The sequence below is a fragment of the Amphiura filiformis genome, chromosome 5 (genome assembly GCF_039555335.1).
Source record: "Amphiura filiformis chromosome 5, Afil_fr2py, whole genome shotgun sequence".
Lineage (NCBI taxonomy): Eukaryota > Metazoa > Echinodermata > Ophiuroidea > Amphilepidida > Amphiuridae > Amphiura > Amphiura filiformis.
In genome coordinates this window covers 15,925,543-15,940,151 of record NC_092632.1, presented here as the reverse complement: position 1 = coordinate 15,940,151, position 14,609 = coordinate 15,925,543, and the positions used below count along the sequence as shown (strand labels likewise).

General features: G+C 35.7%; 1 protein-coding gene across 1 annotated transcript; it reads right to left on the bottom strand.

Annotated features, from left to right (window-relative positions):
• Positions 1-2,912: 2,912 nt before the first annotated feature.
• On the bottom strand, positions 2,913-14,297 carry LOC140152022 (cytochrome P450 4A24-like). The gene is made up of 11 exons (XM_072174323.1): positions 14,099-14,297; positions 13,351-13,498; positions 10,755-10,927; positions 9,168-9,286; positions 8,390-8,651; positions 7,132-7,328; positions 5,912-6,050; positions 5,202-5,398; positions 3,986-4,119; positions 3,743-3,890; positions 2,913-3,320 (listed from the first exon to the last, which is right to left on the bottom strand). Exons 1-11 carry the CDS (start codon positions 14,285-14,287, stop codon positions 3,149-3,151), a joined length of 1,878 nt encoding a protein of 625 aa, XP_072030424.1. The 5' UTR covers positions 14,288-14,297; the 3' UTR covers positions 2,913-3,148.
• Between the last annotated feature and the right edge of the window lie 312 nt (positions 14,298-14,609).

Below are 14,609 nucleotides of genomic sequence, written 5' to 3'. Positions count from 1 at the left end.
ACTCAAGATTGTTATAATTTCAGAGTAATTCAATATCATACCGTTTCCTCTACAGGGTTTGCTGTTCACGTAATCCATTGCTTCTAATGCTTCATACAATCTGCGGACTCGTAAATGACAAACAAGTTGTAGACGTTTTTGTTTTAATCAAAAGTACAAAACAAAGCAGTGGTTTACAGATAAAAGTAGTGCTAAGTGAAATAAAGCACCAATGCGTGTGTAATTTCACTCTTTTTAACCTCTAGAAAAGAAGCATTCAATGGAAAAATCACAAATCGTTATTTGTCTAATATCGCTATTTACATATCACGATACCGAAAATACCGATAAACGGCGAATGATCAATTATCATTATTATAACGCAAGCGCGAACAAAAACAATTATTATGCTATATCTGTGAAATTCGCCGTAATGTACACGAGGGGGGTCTTGTATATAATAGCATTCTGGATTCCAATCACAGAAGCTCACAGATTCCTCAAGCTAACTTCAACTGGAGGTAGCGTGTCTCGATCTATTTTTAAACCATTATGGTGTTTTGTGCAATTTTGACGATCAAAATCGTGAGCGATCATGACACCCAATTGTGTTTGTGTGTTAATTTCTCTCTCTGGGTCAGATGGCGCAGGGTTGCGCTGCTGTGGTCTTCACAAGAGTACACCATCTACTTCTATCAAAAGCCAAACGTGTTGCACCATACATTCCGTGTGATGAAACGTTCTTCACATCATTTGTCCAAGATGTTGATGGACGTCCCCTTCCACAGCTCCCTGAAGAATCTGCTTCTCAACTCCACCATCCTTTCTTACAATGTGGCCAAAGTAGCGCAATTTCCTCTCAATGATGGACTTTCTGATGTTTAAGTCTGTGCCAATCTTATTCAGGACCCAGATATATGTCTTCTTGTCTTTCCAAGATACTCCCAACAGCCTCCTATAGCACCACATCTCAAATGCATCTATCTTCTTCCTGTCATTCTTTGTCATTGCCCAAGATTCGCACCCGTATGTAGCAGTTGAGAAGACTGTTGCATGGAGTAACCGTACCTTGAGGTTGATTGAATAACCCACGACTCTTCCAGATCTTTGACATACTCTGAGTTGTTGTCCTTGCCATAGCTAATCTTCTTTTGATCTCAGATGTGCTATCACCTCTGTTGTCTATCATTGAACTCAGGTATTCAAATTGTTTAACCTCCTCGATCTTCTTGTGTGAATTTAGTTATCTTCAATATACATATATTCTGGGGTGTTTCATTCCCCAAAACAACCGAAGCATGAGATGCAAATTACTGAAGCATGGCAAATACATACAAGAAGAAGTAATTTTTATGATTATTTACCCTCATTTTCTGCAATATTCTCTTTTTTATATTTTCTTCAGTAATTTACCTATTTTTTTAAAAATCCAGATCGTGCGAATAAATGTAATATTTGATGAAACCCTCCGGTAATGGGTATAGAGTACAAAGGCTGTACAACAGTAATATTAATGACTGGTAAATACATGGCACGGTTGTTTAATGGCATGTAAAGCTATAGTCATTTTTAAGTTAAGGTGAACACTGATGGCGATATTAATCTTAAATCTTGTTTCCATCTTTACAAGGGGTAGACACTAAATGGCATCAAAAAATCAGAAAAAGAGTAACAAATAGCAAGGAAATTTTCAAAAACGTTTTTATTATGAAATGTAAGGATTAACTTACTAAGTATATTATTTGGCTAAATTGAATTTGAATGTAAATAGCGCTCTCACTTTACACACAAATATATGCAGTTTATAGAATATAAATTACCGCAAAAGAAAAAAGATGAATAAATTAATAAAGAAACTAAAATCTATGTTAAAATAGCTTAAAAATAGTTTAAAAAGTAATGTGCGTGTTAGTGTGACAGCTGTTGGTACGTTTGACCTCTACTCTAAAAACAATTCAACAACTATATAAAGAATGTCGCGCATATAGACGAGTCAATGTACGTACGTTTAACCTCTACTCTAAAGACAATCAAACAACCAAGAATGTCGCGCATATAGACGAGTCAATGTACGTACGTTTGACCTCTACTCTAAAAACAATCCAACAACTATATAAAGAATGTCGCGCATATAGACGAGTCAATGTACGCACGTTTGACCTCTACTCTAAAGACAATCAAACAACCAAGAATGTCGCGCATATAGACGAGTCAATGTACGCACGTTTGACCTCTACTCTAAAGACAATCAAACAACCAAGAATGTCGCGCATATAGACGAGTCAATGTACGTACGTTTGACCTCTACTCTAGAAACAATCCAACAACTATATAAAGAATGTCGCGCATATAGACGAGTCAATGTACGCACGTTTGACCTCTACTCTAAAGACAATCAAACAACCAAGAATGTCACGCATATAGAAGAGTCAATGTACGTACGTTTGACCTCCAGAGACAATCAAACAACTAAGAATATCGCGCATATAGACGGTCAATGTACGTACGTTTGACCTCTACTCTAAAGACAATCAAACAACTAAGAATATCGCGCATATAGACGGTCAATGTACGCACCTTTGACCTCTACTCTAAAGACAATCAAACAACTAAGAATATCGCGCATATAGACGAGTCAATGTACGTACGTTTGACCTCTACTCTAAAGACAATCAAACAACTAAGAATATCGCGCATATAGACAGTCAATGTACGTACGTTTGATCTTTAGAGACAAAATTCGAACATCAATGTTTTTAATTTCATGTATCTCTAAATGACCTCTCCAACAACATATCGGGGACAAAAAGGATTGATGTAGAAAAGGGATCAAATTTCAAAACTGGTCGAATCTTGGTAACACTATGCCAATGTATTCCTCTCATCATACGGATTCAGTTCCTGAGTTACAGATAGTACAGTTCTTGAACATAGAGGCCAAATTTCAAATCTTTGGCTCCACAGGGGTAAAAAATTGAAAAAACAAACGTGGTCTCAAGGCTGCCGGTACCTTAAACGTAGCTTTTAGAGAAGTCATTAAACATGTATTTGAAACGATTTTGTCCCGGATATTTTGTTTTCTTTTTGACAAGACTAAAGTCAATTCTTAGCTACTCATAATTAGCTACTCAATGACCTCCCGGGAATCTTCTATCTAGTTCACCATAACCTAGTCCATACGTGGAGTGAAACGTAGATACAATCCATTCAATGTTCGTAGAACCATGCGGAATATCTGAACAGGAGGTCTATCTGGATCTGGTGAGACCTGAAAACGGTGCAGAGTCAATGCGATGGCAATCTTGATCTCATTCATGGCGAAATGCTGCCCAATGCAGTTTCTAAAATAAAGTGGTTAAAAATGAAATAAAAGCGTTTTTAGAAAGAATTCGTTTCGTGTTTTTTTTGTGTGCAAATATAACAGAAACTAGTTAAGTTGCCCAGTAAAATTAAACATGTATGGCGTGGGATTGAATGACACCATTCAATCCCACGTCCGTATACTAACACGTTCTAAGATGATACCATTCTCTATCACGTCCTCCCGCACGTCCTGGTCTCAATTACTAAGTACTTGATTGGGGGGGGTGCGTGTTTTCATTTGAGGTTGGTGGGGTGTATACGGAGGGTAGGATGAGCGTGTTGATATGTGTGGTTAAAATGTTAGTTTAGATTTCGGCAGAGAAGGGCTTGTTATATGTATGTTGATTCATGTAAAATGAAAAAATTCTTATAGGATTTGGTGTACTGTCATCAAGCTTACCTTGGACCAGCAGAAAATGAGAAAAATGCATGAGAATGTCTGTCTCGGCTGTTTTCCGCTGTGAAGCGACTTGGATTAAAGACATCTGGGTCCTTCCAATACAGCGGATGAAGTTGTGTAGCTGGTGGAGAAACCCCTACGGTGGTACCTAAAAGCAATAATGAGATTTGTTACTGATGTAATATATATGAGGCTCGTTTTAACAGATAAAGCTTTTTCTATCTAGAATATGGAGAACAATACCTTTGGGAAGTGTCAGCCCATTAGGTAATATGACGTCTTTCACTAGCGTTCTGCCAAAGGTGGGTACGGGTGGGTGTATACGAAGACTTTCCTTTATGCACATTGTTGTAAACGGTAGCTTATTCATATCATCCCTATGTACAATCAGAGTAATAAACGTAACAAATAATATTTTGAGTTTGGTAGGAAAATCATGTTTAGCCTTTGTTAAAACTTTGGTTTATGTATTTCGGTGCAAAGATTTCAAATGCAAGTACGATTGCATTAAATCACCATGCGGTGTTATATTTAACTAGCCTGACATACATGTTATGGAAACTGAAAATTTAATTATGACATTAAGGGAAGGGGTATGAACAGTATGGACAGTATTTATTGTGGGACATTAGAGCACATCAGACATATCGAATTGCATTCTGAATACGAAGAATGTCATTCTGATATCAAATAATTTTGATTTTTGAAATTCGCAATGTAATACACATTTTATGGCAAATCATTAAAATTGATATTTTTCATATTTAACAGTACTCGAAGTAAACTTTATAAATCTGATGATCTATACTTAACGTACACGTATGTAGGTGGGATGAAAAGCCGACGATTAATTGAAAATTTTGACCTTTCGTATTGAAGATATGGATTTTTTTCCCAAAACACCAAAAAAAGGTATTTTTTTGGGAGGGGGGAATCCATATTTTCAATATGAAAGGTCAAAATGTTCAATTGATCGTCGGCTTTTCCTCCCAGCTACATACACTTTAAGAATATATCATTAGATTTATAAAATTTGCTTCGAGGACAGTTATATATCAAAAATCTGAAAAATATCAATTTTTTTATTTGTCATAAAATTTGTATTATATCGTGATTTTCAAAAAATGAAAGCTATTTGATATCAGAAAGACATGCTTCGTTTTCAAAATGCAATTCGATACGTCTGAGGTGCTCTCATGTTCCATAAAAAATACTGTCGAAACGCTCAAAACTCTCATTCCAGATCCCTTAATAAATCGAATTATACCAATTCCAAGCCATCGTGTGTATACTTTTTATGCTATTATTAAATTTAAAGATACGACTTCCGACAGATCGGGAACTTTTCTATTATTTTCTTCGATTACTTACTGAACTTAGTGTTCATTTCAATTTTTTTTTAAATGAAATAACCAATAACGTTTACATAAATATTGTTAAATTTATCAAAATAGCATACCAATTAAGTTCCTTGGTATCTCTATCCTTTAAAAGACCATCTATTTCTTCCCGACATTTTTGCTGATAGTTTGGATGTCTTCCCAAGTCATACAAACACCAGGAGATAGCACTAGCTGTTGTATCATGACCTTCGAACAAGAATGTATCTACTTCCTGTCTAATCTCTAAGTCCTTCAATCCATTGCCATCTTCATCCTTTAAAATTAATAGGTATAAAATATACTAACTATACTAACATCAGGAAATGTTACATTAGGGTGCCAGTACCTTAAAGAATACAGTCAGCGCAATAAATAAGGTAGCAGTTCATGAAACATGACCTTACAGTCCAAGTGAGGGGTGATTTTGAAAATGAACGTGATCATACTGACCGCAGGGATATTTTCTTCAACTTGGGATATCAGCGACGGCAAAGGTACATTTCCAACGTTGTTACCCTAAATTGTTTGTACACATCAAGCATACCATGAGTTTCCACTTTCCATCAACATGGTCGACGTTTACCGTAGCAAGCCCCATTGTCCACGGCATTCACCATGATTAAACATGTTGAATAAGGTTATGATTCATGATTACCATGTGCACAAACCAATAGGGGTGCGACTTGAATTTGTACCGTCGGCTTTAGTTTCATAACTTGTTACTGATGTAATATATATGAGGCTCGTTTTAGCAGATAAAGCTTTTTCTATCTAGAATATGGAGAACAATACCTTTGGGAAGTGTCAGCCCATTAGGTAATATGACGTCTTTCACTAGCGTTCTGCCAAAGGTGGGTACGGGTGGGTGTATACGAAGACTTTCCTTTATGCACATTGTTGTAAACGGTAGCTTATTCATATCATCCCTATGTACAATCAGAGTAATAAACGTAACAAATAATATTTTGAGTTTGGTAGGAAAATCATGTTTAGCCTTTGTTAAAACTTTGGTTTATGTATTTCGGTGCAAAGATTTCAAATGCAAGTACGATTGCATTAAATCACCATGCGGTGTTATATTTAACTAGCCTGACATACATGTTATGGAAACTGAAAATTTAATTATGACATTAAGGGAAGGGGTATGAACGTTTGGACAGTATTTATTGTGGGACATTAGAGCACATCAGACATGTCGAATTGCATTCTGAATACGAAGAATGTCATTCTGATATCAAATAATTTTGATTTTTTGAAATTCGCAATGTAATACACATTTTATGGCAAATCATTAAAAATTGATATTTTCATATTTAACAGTACTCGAAGTAAACTTTATAAATCTGATGATTTATACTTAACGTACACGTATGTAGGTGGGATGAAAAGCCGACGATTAATTGAAAATTTTGACCTTTCGTATTGAAGATATGGATTTTTTCCCCAAAACACCAAAAAAAAGAGGTCTTTTTTTGGGAAAAAAATCCATATTTTCAATATGAAAGGTCAAAATGTTCAATTGATCGTCGGCTTTTCCTCCCAGCTACATACACTTTAAGAATATATCATTAGATTTATAAAATTTGCTTCGAGGACAGTTATATATCAAAAATCTGAAAAATATCAATTTTTTTATTTGTCATAAAATTTGTATTATATCGTGATTTTCAAAAAATGAAAGCTATTGATATCAGAAAGACATGCTTGTTTTCAAAATGCAATTCGATACGTCTGAGGTGCTCTCATGTTCCATAAAAAATACTGTCGAAACGCTCAAAACTCTCATTCCAGATCCCTTAATAAATCGAATTATACCAATTCCAAGCCATCGTGTGTATACTTTTTATGCTATTATTAAATTTAAAGATACGACTTCCGACAGATCGGGAACTTTTCTATTATTTTCTTCGATTACTTACTGAACTTAGTGTTCATTTCAAATTTTTTTTAAATGAAATAACCAATAACGTTTACATAAATATTGTTAAATTTATCAAAATAGCATACCAATTAAGTTCCTTGGTATCTCTATCCTTTAAAAGACCATCTATTTCTTCCCGACATTTTTGCTGATAGTTTGGATGTCTTCCCAAGTCATACAAACACCAGGAGATAGCACTAGCTGTTGTATCATGACCTTCGAACAAGAATGTATCTACTTCCTGTCTAATCTCTAAGTCCTTCAATCCATTGCCATCTTCATCCTTTAAAATTAATAGGTATAAAATATACTAACTATACTAACATCAGGAAATGTTACATTAGGGTGCCAGTACCTAATAAAGAATACAGTCAGCGCAATAAATAAGGTAGCAGTTCATGAAACATGACCTTACAGTCCAAGTGAGGGGTGATTTTGAAAATGAACGTGATCATACTGACCGCAGGGATATTTTCTTCAACTTGGGATATCAGCGACGGCAAAGGTACATTTCCAAAGTTGTTACCCTAAATTGTTTGTACACATCAAGCATACCATGAGTTTCCACTTTCCATCAACATGGTCGACGTTTACCGTAGCAAGCCCCATTGTCCACGGCATTCACCATGATTAAACATGTTGAATAAGGTTATGATTCATGATTACCATGTGCACAAACCAATAGGGGTGCGACTTGAATTTGTACCGTCGGCTTTAGTTTCATAACTTGATATTTCTGCATAATTTGCCACCAGCTATAACCTAAATGAAAGAAAACATCCTTGTGGCCATTATGGTCATCTTCATGAGCTTTCATGTTCGAAATCAAAGCTCACTATGACTATGCGGTCATGAATCGCAAACTGCTTGCTTATTTATTGTGCTGTTTGTTGTAACAATCCACAGGCGAAGGTCATAACCTATGAAATTGCATAATATTATGTTAAAGTTAAAAGGTTAGCTGCTGTAAACTGTATATCCACAAAAGTAGCCTGTTAACCAAGATTGACTAGTATCAAAAGCTCAGGCCCCTAAAAACTTTGAAACAATTCATTGACCCATGACTGCCCTTGGCTACAAGACAACATATGTACGTGTCTATCTCAGTCAATGAAAGAGGGAACTCAAGTCATGAGGTGAAATTGAACACTTTGTTCAAGGCACAGTTAACGTAATGTGTTTTGAGCATGCAGTGGTTGATTGTTTTTGTGTAAGTGTTAATAATTTGGTTATTCTTATTCTGTAGCTTATACTTAGTGTAGGGTGATATTAATGTAAATTTCACTAGAACTTGCTTCTCTTCATGACAGCGATAAAAGATTATCTTTTATATTTTAAACAAACCTTTGCTTTCAACAGTATGTCCAAAAAATCCAAATATTTTCCCTTCCTTGAATCTAATCCACCTTTTTTCATTCGTTCCAGCTCCGCCCTACGTTCCCGTATTGTAGCATCAGCTTTGTCGTGAACTATCTTACAATGACCGTAGTATTTTCTGCCCATCGGGGAAAGTCGGAATATGAAATCATTGTGATACGGAACATAACGCATCCGAGCAATAAAAAGTTCTGACAAGGCGTAAACAGATTTGATGTAAGAGTTATCTCTGCAAAAAAAAAAATATGGAGTATCTATAGATTAAACACATGGCTTGTAACGAACATGTTTCAAACTAAAGTTGTTCAAAGTTTTCATGGTTAATGTTCAGGAATTCAAATTGTGATGCCTGGTAATTTTAAATGTGATTCGGCTTTAGTTATTATTTGTGACAAATTTTTACAAATAGTTGATTCGCTTTTAAACCCATTTACTAATCGATGTGCTAAAATGGTCAAATGGTCGGAATTATCTTTTTCTTTTGTAAATTGCTCTTCCGAATCGCTCTTTAGATATTTCCATCATTTGAGATAATAGCGAAATGTCGTTAATAATACTTCTACCATGTCTACTGCTATGTTAACTCCATTTATTGTTTATTCATTGTAGGGGTTTCACAGTTTTGAATAGATAATCTTCTAGAATGTAAAGTAATCCATTGTCCTCAAATCCAAGAGAGATGCCTCGGATATTTAATGAGAATAACATTACTTTTCAGCCAAATAAGGCTGCAAACGTTACTTACTCGTTAATTTGACAATTACTTTCGTAGCTGAAGGAGCATTTAAACAAACTATCCAATGTCATTTTACTGACGAGATGGAAAACATCAAAGAATTCTCCTTCAGTTTGGTCTACTTTGTCCTGTAATATTAAATCAAAAGAAGCCTGAGCAAACATCGGATAATTCTCAGTGGCATAGCCAGTAGGACCGAGGGCCGGATGGCTCCAGAAATCATGGTTTGACATGCTTGCAATAAGAACACTCGTCTGTGATATTGTTGGAACATTACAAGTTGGTAACCCTGTTCCGAAAACCTGGCTTGGCCACTGATGCTGTATGCGTTATTCCTCCTAATTCTCATAGCTTATACGAGGGAACATGTTACGCACGAATTTGTTCCACTTTTGCACCATATTTCACAACTTCGCGCGCATTTGTACCATCATCTTGTGCTGTCGCCAGAAGGTGCTGGATTCACTGTACCTCAAGAAATGTTTCCAACCCCATGTCAAAAAGAAATCTACGTCACTGTTACCCTTCCCTTCTATCAAGGATGATTTTTACTGTTTTCTTGGTTTTAATTATGCTTTTATTAAATTATTAATCATTGATCCGTTGGTGGATTGGTGGTAATGGGTAAATACCAGTATTTGCATGTTTACCAACCTGGTATTTACCGCCCAACACTTACACAGTCCCCAATTCTATGCTGTCGTAACGTGAAAAAGAATTTGAAAACCACGAAAATCAAGAGTAATCAACAGCTATAATCATGACATGGTTCGGAACATTGTGGCATTGTGACAATCATGGTCGAAAATTATAATCAATTTTTTTGTCTACCTAGGAGTAATGGTGTGTGATAATTAGAATAAGATTTGAAATATATATTTTTCTTGAACTTTATACATTATAATATTAAATATGTTCTGACTATGAGTGCTTTAAGTTTGGGCTAAAACTAAATTATTCAGACTCATTACGTGAACCATTACTTCCAAATTGTCAAAGGTCCCAACTTGGGGAAAATCACAAAAGGCCCATTCCCTAATATGAGGAGATATGATGACAAAAAGAGCCACCAAAGGTTCATATGGGGAGGGGTCCGCTTTTTACATCAGCCGATTTCTTCGCATAACAGGTCTACATTTCAGAAAATCCAAACGCCTGGATGCCATTAATTACAGCTGTTCACCCAATAAATTATTTTCCCTGATTTGAGGGCAAAAATAAATTAAATTGCCCACCCAGTAAATTATCCTTATTTACCTCCTTGCCTAGCCCGAAACATAAGCCTTTATCTAATGCTAAAACACTAACACTAACCATAATCCTTATGATAACCTTAACCCTAACCTTATCCCTAACTCTAATCATAACCTTAATTGCCCTATACCCTAACTTTAACACTTTTTGGACTAATGAGCCTTTTAGACCGGATTGTTCCCAAATTTGGCACACGTTACCACACAAAAGTGGTATGTGCATATTTTTCTTTCTGTTACATTTTTAGGAGCTCTGGGTCCATTTCACTAAACTTTACGAAGCTTCGTAAGTCTCAAAATGTTATACAATTAAAAACTTATATAAATAAAAACTAATCTTTACCAGAAACATTTTTGTCGATTCCGTAAACAATTTAGCATATGGCCTAAGAATCTCAAAATGGAAAGCTGGGGTCAGAAGACGACGATGACGCATCCATTTGGGGCCTCCAGACAACAAGAGTCCATCACCAAGCCATGGCAGAAGGAAATGATGAAATCTGGTATCTTTGGTATCTACAAAAAAAGGAGAGGTATTGGTTACTATAATACGTTGACGGGTATGGCAAGCTATAAATGTACAACAACGGTTAATAGTCGCCGATGTGTTTTCTGATAAACAGAGTATATTGGCAATAAACAGAGTTAAAAAAAAATATGTTTTTCGATCGAAAAACATGGTTTTTCGAAAAACACTGTTTATCGATAAACTCTGTTTATACTCTGAAAATACCCCCGCCCCTTTGCACATGCCAAATTGATTAGATCCCAATTTGCAAACCTTAAGGTGGTACTACACCCCCTGATAAATTTTGTGCCTAATTTTGCATTTTTTCAAAAATAACCACACACTGGTAACAAAGGTTACGTATATTATAGGGTCAAGGAATCCAATTACTTCACTGATTCAAGACAAGTGGTTCATTCTATATGTCAAGTCAAGTCAAGTCAAGTAAAACTTTATTATATCCACAAGGGAAATTACACTCATGAGTGCTACTGCTCATACATTCAAAACACATAATTACTACAAAATATCAATAAAAATTCCCTTTAAAAGGGAAAGCCAGCCTCAATGTAGAAGAGGTCTTGTAATTAGTTTTGGTCAATGTGAAAGGCATTTTAGGATCACGCTTACATCTACATGACAGTCCACCAAACCATCAACGATGAGAACATGCACACTGAACATGCTGAAACAGCAGAAAACATTAATTCTTCATCGCATGTGACCTCTTTTAAGTCATTACATGTACTCCAAATTGTTCTGGTCGGTTTGTTTTGTTGTTGTTGTTGTTGTCGTTGGGTTTTTTGTCTTTTCAGCTTTTTACCCACGATATCTCAATTTCCAATTTTGTAATACCAGAACTTACGAACTCAATATCTTCGCTTAGGAATGTCCGATTTCACTGCTTTCGATATATACACTGCCGGTTTGAGTTAACTTACATGTACATTTTATTTTAAAATAACTTAATTAATTCGCAATGTATAGTTTAAGCCTACTATATTATAATAGATAGTGGCCAGCACATTTATAAAGGACTGGTTACTCACTACAATCTTCACTCTTAAACTGTGTTTTTCTGAATGTGCTGATCATGTTGATTGCTAGTCGGAAACTCCTGCGAAGCTATGGACATGGCATCTTACATACTCCATTCTATAACAGTCTGCCTAGTGCCTTGTGTGTTTTCTCTTCAATCATTTTGTTGAATGTAATTTTATGAATCGAATAGTTATGTGTCATTTTATTTATAATAAAGAAGTTATTAAATTAATAAAGTAAGACAATTTATTTATCTATAAGTGCATGTCAAATGGGGTACATTGTTCAATACTATATGCATAAATTATGCCCATATTATAGCTAGGCCCTAAAAACTTTATTTTGCATCGGATTTTTCCCGTTGAAAAGACAAAACTGATGTTTATGATAGCAACCATTTCATCAATAACATTTTGAGTCATTTTTATCCATAAAACGACACAGGATATGATAGATAACTACTTTCACATCAATATGGTCCATATGATCACAGATTGTTGAGAATCTGTGATATGATCCGGGGATATGATGAAGATTTGGATTCTATAGATCTGTTATCAACATGATATCACGCTGTTCAGTGGTCAAGGAGTAAGGACCCCCGGTCAAGGACACTGATATGACATCATAGGTGATGTCAGATTTTCTTCTGCTGACCATATGATGCTATATATATTAACTATTATTGTTACATTTAGGCCTTTAAACTTTTAAAGTCATAATTAATTAGTTCAAACATAACTTTGGTAATACTCACTCGTTTTCGTTCGTTGAAACGGCAAAACATACTTACTTTTCCTAACAAATCGAATTAAAATATTTAAAAAAATTTAACCACAAAAAGAAAAAAAAAAAAATCATTCCAATACCACTAAAATATAATCTCTTGAGTAAACTGACCCCAAACCTGAAACAGGTACCAGCCCCGAATGGGCTGGCGAAAACACAGTATAAATGATGAAGCTCTGCCAATTATATATTACTAAGTATACCCCGTGCGTAGTTAGAGTTATGAAGTCTACTCTAATAGCTTGTGGATCGAAGGAGGAAAGATATCGGTTTGTCAAGGCTAAGGACAAGCGCATCCGACCGGATCTGGGAATCAGCTGACATGAAAAACGATCGTGGAGTGGATGACCAGAGTCATCCATCACATCAGTCAGCTTCTTACTCAACAGAAAGAGAGTTAAGAAATGAGATACATTCTAGCAGTACCTCTTTTCTTATCATAAATAACGTCATAAAAAGAGGATGCTGGGATCACAAAATACTCCTTTAAAGGTTGCACAGCAGTTACCGGCTTTTTGACATCATATATCAACTCGTTTGTAGGGTCGAAGAAGATGTAAACAACTTTGTAAGAGTATGACATGACATTGACAATACCTACCTGCGTTTGCAAGAGCTAATCTAACATACTCAGGGTTAATCATAGTAATTATACAATCGAAAGGGCCTATCCATAGTCGACTTGTATTTTCACAACTACGACTGCGTCTTATGAAATCAGAAATGCGATCTTTTTCTTCGGTGGGAAGCTGAAACAAAGACAAATATTTCGTTAGATTGAACATGATGTCAATAACTATTTCTTTACATATATATATTTATCAACTAACTATTTGCTACGTCTGTGGTTACAGCAAGTACGTGCATATTTTGGGCCGCGATTTTAGTACTCATATCAAATTGACTTACATAATACTAACATAAAAATTATAATTTGCATGAATATACTGTCTAGATTGATCAAGTTGCCTGAATTATAGGCTATTACAGTATCATTTATTAACGTTGTGCCTATTGTGCTGTCGATGATAAGATAGCGATAGAAAATATTATTAAACCAATTACAAGTCTTACAAGCTGTTATGGCAGCGCGAAGGTGGTCATGTGCGCATTTATAAATACGTATTTATAAATATAGTCGAATCATACCCCATACTGTCAAAAGTACAGATATATACAACACAGAAACGTAACACAGGTGCACATCAAGCTACATCATGCCCGTGCCGTGACACGCGCGACAGTAAGCCTACGCGTAGTCATCATCTATAACACTAATACCCCCCCCCCCAAAAAAACCACACAAACAAACTCAATGCTCGCATCCCATATTTGCAAAGAGGTCTTACTTCATGTAGGTTGCCGTAAAGAAAATGTGGATACTTTAATCCTGCGTCCTCTATTGACTCGGTTAACTTGAGCAACTGCCATCGTTTCTTGAACAGAGCAAATACAGTTAAGCTAAAGTTTACCAGCAGAACCAAAGAAGCAGTAAGAAGAATAAGGGCTATGCTTGAACCGTAGTAGTCAGCCGCCATGTTCACAAGCTTTCACACTCCAGAATCTGGCTCAGTTCGTCACGTGTTATTGTTATTGTTCAGTGCATTGTAAAATTACGGTGGATTGTATATCGTAATGACCTTTGCTTTGTCAGCGTGAGCATGTGAAGGGCGCAGACCACCAAAATAAACTTGACTAATTGTCATCGAAAAGCACGTAAAAAGCAGCATTTTTACGCGGCATTTTCTACCCCTCGTGACAATATTACTTTTTGTTCACGTAAGTGAACGTTAATGCCACTTGCATCCAAGTCTCATATGCACAGTTTATCCATATTTTTTACATACCATTTTTACATAC